The sequence below is a fragment of the Rhincodon typus genome, chromosome 33 (genome assembly GCF_021869965.1).
Source record: "Rhincodon typus isolate 14 chromosome 33, sRhiTyp1.1, whole genome shotgun sequence".
NCBI classification, from domain to species: Eukaryota; Metazoa; Chordata; class Chondrichthyes; order Orectolobiformes; family Rhincodontidae; genus Rhincodon; species Rhincodon typus.
This window is the reverse complement of record NC_063364.1, coordinates 21,754,927-21,762,695: the sequence shown is the minus strand read 5'-3', so window position 1 is coordinate 21,762,695 and position 7,769 is coordinate 21,754,927. Positions and strand designations below refer to the sequence as shown.

The window sequence follows — 7,769 nt, the reverse complement described above, 5'->3', positions numbered from 1 at the left end:
TGATGAGATTTGTGTTTTTGGGTCGCTAGTACACTCATTGTTGCCAAAATTTTTGTAAGATAGCCTCATATATAGACTTATGCACACATGACTACTGGACACAATTCATCTAACTTCCAAAATAAAGGTAACAAAGCTTTTAACCATTAACAGTTGTCGATGTAATATCACACGAGCTGCTATTGCTGCTCACCATACCCTTCCCCACTAAACTCTTTCACCGAAATAGGAATACACCTTTAAAGTTAAATATATTACAACTGACTGAAGTGCCAAAATGAACAAATAATCATTTACTTAGCGTGATCTATCAGAATCAAATTTTCTGACCAATTCTTTTCATTTATGGTTCAAGTTATTTGAAATTGTTATAAAAAAAATGCAATTTCCTTCAGCCCCACTCGAATTTTGTTTGATTCCTGTGCAAGAATAATAAAATACCATTGTAAATGTGTCAGTTCATTACCAGGAGAGAAGAAACATTTCTTGTCCTAAGTAGGATATTTCTCCCCTTTTAACAAAAAGTAGCTGTATCTGAAAGTGGTCAAATTGTTGAAATGGCTCATCACCCCCAACTCCATCATGCTTAAAGATCATTGAACTCAGTTCAAACATTCAACAGCATGCTATAATTATGGCAAATGCATATTTTTACTTATTTGGCATATATATTTACGGATAACACTTGGACTGATTATGTAACTCTGCAGAATACAAATTCGTGTGCAATGGTTTTGTAGTCTTGCAACTTTAAAATGTGGTCCGATTTTGTGCATTCAAATCAATTTTTGTTTCCAAAAGATTGTAAATGAACCAGAGTTGCATGAATTTGATGAAACTGATGAGGACACAGTCCTTCTGTGGCAATGCCAGAGCACCTAATGATGGGTTTCTTCATCCATGTTTATGTAATAGCACTGAATCTGTACAGACCGTGACTACAAACTGACCATTTACAGAATTCTCTTACAAAAGGGATTCATCGATGTTTTCAACAAAAACTCTTCTTGCTAATAATAAGTTATGATTTATGTTTCAACATGCTTTTCTTCCCAATTTCCATGGGTGAGTGATTTATTTATAGACACCAGGGTAATACACAAAATTTAAGCATGGACGTAAAGCGGTTCTAGTGAGTTGACATCCTGTTTACATAACTTCTCAGTCAACACTGTATCACATCAGCACGCTATTAACTTCTACTCGCCTGTAAAAGTATGAGAATGTGGAAATCACTACCACAACGCATTTAAGGGAAGGCAGATAAACATACAAGGGAGAAAATAATGGAAGGATATGCTGATGAAGATGGATGAAGCAAGGTATGAGAAAGTTTGTATGGAGCTTAAAGCTGTTTCACTGAATAGACTGTTTCTATGCCACAAAGACTATGTCTATGTAACTATGCATCTGCAGGATTGTGCTCTCTTACTGAATCATCATGTGTCAATACAAATTCACAGTTATTCTCTATCTGCCAGTATTCAAACAAGACTGGCAACATGTTCAATTGTACCAATTTACTGGCTTAACAAGTTCAGAGGGAAATGTGGGGAAGCTAGATCTCCCCACAGATTAGACAAAGTCTAGAAGGACTGCTGTAGAAATCTGAAATTAATTTACTACAAATGTACAGTCACATCAACTGCAAATTGACCCTCAATATTTACACAGCTGTGATTTTTGTACTGGACAAAACCATCAGCACAACTGGTTGGTCAAAGTCCATATTTAACATAAAATCTGGTTGTGTGGAAATGTACCCAGGAATTTATAAAACCAGCTCAAAAACATTGACAAAATAATCTTGTCTGTCTTATTAAAGATTGAATTCTCTCATACTTCATGGGACTAATATTTAAACTTACTTGGGAGATGATTGACAGGCTGAAAGAGGCTAGACCTCTGAATCTAAGAAACAGGTTTGGCTCATCAGTTAAAGACCCTTTGGGGAGGACATGAAGGAACCTCTCTCAAAAATTATTAAAACCAGTGCACTACCATAATTACCAACAGAAAAGAGGCAGAGAGGTCCAGTACCACAGCAGAAAATAAAGAGACAAAAAGACAACAGCGGAGAAATTTATTCACACAAAATGCTGCTAGCACAGCTTTGCATTGATTGCAGTGAGGCAGATAGTACCATGAACTGCCACCCGCTGCAGCCCACACAGAGTTCTTCAATAATATCAACGAAGCAGCACTACATGCACAGATTCCTACTCCACTGTGTAGATTGCCGATGTGAGAGAATGCTACATGCAGACTAGCAGGTAATGAGTACCCATGAATTTGTATTGCCCCATAATAATCAGTACGAGGGTGAAACCCTGCACTTACTTCGACCCAAATCTTCTGATCAGTCCAATAAACTACTGGGTCCAATGCTGATCAGACAGAAAACTACGCACTTACCTGGATGCAACTTTTCCAGCCAAAATTCCAATGCAGTATCCTGAAGAATTCTCTCAGTGCAATGCAGAGAATCAGCACAGAACCAATGTCCCTTTTGATAGCACTGGCTGCTGTATTACGCTAAGTGTTTAAAGGTCCCAAAGCTTCTCGTGTGTTAGTCAATGAGCGTATACAAACAGGTGAGTGGGTGATTGTGTAGGTTTGTAAGTGGGTAAGGTAGATGGATAGGGTAGTCAGTGGGCAGGGTAATAGGTGACTCAAAGGGTAGTTGAATTGGATTGGGAGGGGATGGCAGGGGTTGTCAGGTCAGGGGCTAGTCAAGTTGGAAAGTCAGTGGGTGGGGGCTAATCAGGTTGAGGCAGGGATAGTTGGGTGGTGGGGATAGTTAGGTTAGCAAGGACTATAGTTTGAACAGGATACGGTCAGATGGTGAGGGCTAGTTATGGTGGATCAGGAGGTTGGGGCTAATTGAGTCAGTTTGGAGGGATAGTCCTGACGTATGGATGGTTGGGATTGTGGGGATGGTGGTCAGGTGTTGGGATCTCTCTGAGCTGTTATACAATGTTAAAACTAAGATTTTACTCTCTAGCACTTTCTGGACAGCCAGCTGGATAGATTTAGTGTCAGAGGATTTGCTTGTCAGAAGTTCAAATCTCCCGGGCAATTTCAATGGGAGTCAGCAGATTGGCACTTCAGTGAGGTCCTGACTCACACCTTGGGTCATATGTTCATATCCAACAGTCCAGAGAACAGATCTGGACCACAAATTCACTGGCAGTACATACTATTTAGGGCGCAGAAACAGACTATTGAACCCAACAGGATTGTGCCAGAGTTTGTGCTCAATTCAAGCCTCCTCCCACTTGCTTCTTGTCTTTGTTCCACTCATGAACATGCACTCTCCCTCCCAGACATCTGCTTCTGTACAATGTTACTGCTTCACAGGATATATACAATACTTTATGGATACTGCATCCAAAAATCTAAACAAATCTGGAAATGGTAAAACCCTTTCAATATGTATCTGAAAGAGAATAAATAATTCATGACCAGATTTTTTATAAGTAATAATAAAAATGATACTGTTTAAGACATTAATCTAAACATTACTGTTACATAAAGTGCTCAAAAATATTTCACAATCATTTCCATTTACGCTACAATCCGTGCAAATACAGTAATTGTCGTTTTATGGTCATTAAGCAAATTAACAGCAGCACTGGGGGCAGATGCTGTTGTAATGGAAAACCGAACTGAAGATCTGGTCGCCAGAAGCAAATGGGGAAGTCTCACTAAATCTGATCAACTCATGGGGAAAAGTTCCTAAAGATGCTGAGTTCTGGACAGCTGTAGTGAATCAAAGAGCAAGCAACATATAATAGGAGGGAAATTGCTGCATTTTCAAGATTTACTGTTGGACACACATTCTTCAGAAGAAATCACCCTTAATGCCCGTAACATGCTCTTGGAAAGTAAAGTTTCTGTGATCATGGGTCTTACTTTACAGTCTCGGTACAAACAGCAGAAAGTGATTGTCAGGCACTATTAGTGAGATTATGGGAGGGAAGGGGTGGTGGCTTACAGAAGTGCAATTTTGTGCAAGGATCACGAAGCTAAAGTGAGCATTGCCACTAGAAAATGGTGCTGGGGAAGTACAAGCCACAAGTTACAGATGTGTTAGTGGTGAGCAATGGAGAAGGGATGCTAATGGATAAGTGGGGTGAGTTCAATTGTTGCTCTTACTGAAATTGAGTGTCAGTTCACTTTGCATGATAAGGATCAGAGAGATTATGACTACTTGAAAAAAAGAACCACAAGTAACGATTTATGGGGTGGTGGGGGAAGAGTAAATCACAATTAATAGGAGCAGTGTCTCTATTCTGACACCTATTGCATTGAGTTATTGGCTGAGATGGGAAGTCTCAAAAGTAACACTATCTTCTACTTCATGGCTGCAATCTGGGAAGCCAGGTTCTCCTGAAGATAGTACAGCAGATACAGTTCATAATGTTCACCAGACTCTGGAACACGGATACTGTGCCGCTCCTGAGGATACACCTTGAAAGAGTTGCAAAACATTAATTACAAATTAAAAAGTATACAGGTATCCTTCCCTAAAATTGAACAGTCTTCCATTATAAGTATTTCTGTTTGTCTTAAGTTCTTCTCTGTTTAACCACTTGGGTTTTTCCACATTTTGCCTAAATTGGGTTTCTTAACTCAATGTTCCTGTAATATTAAAGCCAGTAATTTTTTAATATCACTAGCATGTCTGCAGCTTGGAACTAATCTATTTACCATAGTGATTGGATCTGTTAGTCTGTAAATGAAGGGCATGAGGCCACAATAGGACCTGAAGTAGACACATGGATGTGTTCCACTATTCAACACAATCACAGGTGATCTTCTATTTCAACACTACTTTCCTGTCCATTCCCTGAAAGTCCACAAATCTATCTATCTCAGCTTTAAGTACATTCAATAATGGATCATTCACAGCTGTCTGAGACTCAGAATACCAAAGATTCACATTTGTCTTCATTTTAATCCTAATGATCGAGCCCTAATTACGAGAGATTGCTCTATCCACTCCCAGATGCTTAAAGCAAAGGAGGATATTGTAACTAATCCAGCAAATATGAATATCTGTTAGATCAATTCATTCTTCTTCGAAAACGCAAGATCTAATTAACACAGCAATTTATTCACTTGCAGTGTAACATTACCTGCAAGTCATACGGCCTCCCTGATCGAACGAGGAAGCTAAGCAGTACTGTAGTATGAGAAAAATGAACATTTTCATCGAGGAACCCATGTAAGAGCAACAACCGATTGGGGCTACAGGTGGGAAAGAAAGAAGGAAACATGATCATTGTTCATTTTCTGGAACAATTTACGTTAGGCAGTATCCTCAGCAGCATGTTGTGAAAGTCACAGTTGGCTAGGGTCCTTGATGAACTCAAGACTGATCTACACAGAACAATGTCTATTGCAAAGGCCAACATTGTTCCTTTCCCTGTTTGTGATACGAGTCCATGTGCAATACTACCAATACTAATCTGCGTGTGCTGTTTTTCAGACGTAATTACCCAAAACATCAAAGTTAAATAATTGTTTCTGAAACATTGTTCAAGCACATTTAGATCAGAGATACATCAGATACAGCTCACCAATTCACCACAATAGTTTGGTTGAATAACTGTACAGCACATTAGTTATCTTGTTCAATACATCTTGCTTGAATTAAATATCAAAACTTCTGCATGATGATTTGGACTTTCATTAGCTTACTGTCTCCATGACCCTGAGCAGTCACTGCCAGTGACATTCCCAGTTGCCAGGCCACAGAATTTTACTTGACTGAAGTTACTAAACTCAATTGAAAAAAAGTCTTCCAATTAACTCAAGCTTATAGTTTACCATTACTAAAGGATTTCTTAAGGCTCTGAAATGACAAGTGTGCACAGATCAGATCTGATTGTCTAACACTTGTGTTAGATAACTAAACTGAACATTGTTCAAATATTGAATGTACTTTGGGTTGGAATGTGATGGAAAACTGCTCATCACAACAGAGGTAGCAAAGTAATGATACTTACTCAAGAGGAAACCGGTCAACTTGCATTGCTGCTGATCCAATCTCATAGCCACTCTCATTTTTATCTGGGAGACCCATGTAGCGTTCCGTGTATCCAGTATCATAGAAGATCCATAGTGTCACAGGGGCTCCTGCTATGGCTACCTACACACAAAGTGACCAGTTATAGCATCCGTGTCCACATTCAACAACAAAGCCACAAAGGCCTTAAGCCCATTCACTGGGAAGCAGGAAAAGGGATCAAAATGTTCTATCCAATTTCCAGCTTTCCTCCAGCAAAACACTGGAAAGACTGATGGCATCATGTTTGGTTCTCATAATAAACTTCATTTTTTTTGTGTCAACATCCTATTTGTTCCTGAGTCACACTTCCAACTCAAATGCAAAGACATGGCGACTTTTATCTCAATAACATTGTTCTCCTCTGCCCTTTTTGTAGCCCATCATTCACTGAAACCTTCACATTCTGTCTTTATCACCTTTAGATTTGACTCTCCTGGTTGGACTTCTATGTTCTGCCTGGCTTAAACTCTGCTTCCTGTATTTAATTCCACACCAAGTCTGACTTGCTCATGTGTTTGCTGGCTTCTGATGCCAAAGCATCAAATTTAAAAGTCATGTCCTGAAATTTACCTCCTTCATGGCCTCAAAATTATCATCTCCATTACCACCTTAAATTTAGGGGAGGCTATGGTCTACTGGTATTATCGCTAGATTATTAATACAGAAAAACGCAGCTAATGTTCAGAGAATCTGGGTTCAAATCCAATGGAATTTGAATTCAATAAAAATAAGAAGACAGTTCACCATCGCATTCTCAAAAGCAACTATAGACGGGCAATAAATGCTGTCCAGACAGAGTTGACCACATCCCACAAGTGAGTATAAAAAAATCTTAGAACCTTGGGGCAATCCTTCCTCCATTGAAAGAGCCCTGGAGCCTTCAGCTGCTTTGGCTGCATGTTCTTTGAAATCCTTGCTAACCCCTTACATCTATCTACCTTCCTCTCCATCCTTTTTGAAACCAAAGCTTTTGGTACTTCTCCTTCCTCTGGATCAGTGTCCTATTCTTTATTATGTCATTGCAAAGTTACTAAGTTGTTTTAGGGTTATGAAAGATTGTGATTGAATAGGGAAAGAGTAATGTTTCTGATGGTCAGTCGGAGGTTAGAGTGATAAATTCAACTTCTCACCAGAATGAGGGAGAGGTTCAGAAAAATATTTTACCCACTGAATTGTCGAAGCATGGAAACCTTTGCCACAGGAGGTAATTGAGTCTGAGATCATTATATCTTTTAATGGAAATGTGGATAAATCTTTAAAACAGAGCTCATTATAGGGCTTTGCAAAGAGAGAATGGACATTAGGTTTCCTTTTTGAATGGTTTGGCAAATGGCTGGCACAGATGTAATGAGCTGAATGGCTTCCTTTTGTATTGTTAATATCAAGGAATCAAGCAACCAAAATATGCTGAAAGTCGCTTCCTATTGGTCCATATAGCAACTAAAGAAAAGAAGGTACCCAGAAACAGTGAGTTTTGATTTACCAACTGTAGAAGTGGTTACACACAAAATGGAGGAGGATCTCTTGTGGTATGGTAGTGGTGTACCTACCTCTGAGCCAAGAGACCTGAGTTCAAGTCCCACCTGCTTTAGAGGTGTGTAATAACATTACTGAACAGATTGATATAGAAAATACATAATATACAAAATAGAGAAAAGGGCGATTTTTTTAGTTTTGTTATTATATTTAAATG

At 39.0% G+C, this 7,769-nt stretch overlaps 1 protein-coding gene across 3 annotated transcripts in view; it reads right to left on the bottom strand.

The window, feature by feature from the left end:
• Positions 1-1,033: 1,033 nt before the first annotated feature.
• Positions 1,034-7,769, bottom strand: part of LOC109935510 (dipeptidyl peptidase 8) — a 30,214-nt gene continuing 23,478 nt past the window's right edge. For all 3 annotated transcript variants that reach the window (XM_048615791.1, XM_048615792.1, XM_048615793.1), the window contains 3 exons: positions 6,015-6,157; positions 5,142-5,253; positions 1,034-4,473 (listed from right to left, as the gene is read on the bottom strand). In XM_048615791.1, coding sequence (XP_048471748.1) covers positions 4,357-4,473; positions 5,142-5,253; positions 6,015-6,157 — 372 coding nt within the window. In that variant the 3' untranslated portion in view covers positions 1,034-4,356. The remainder of the gene's footprint in view (positions 4,474-5,141; positions 5,254-6,014; positions 6,158-7,769) is intronic.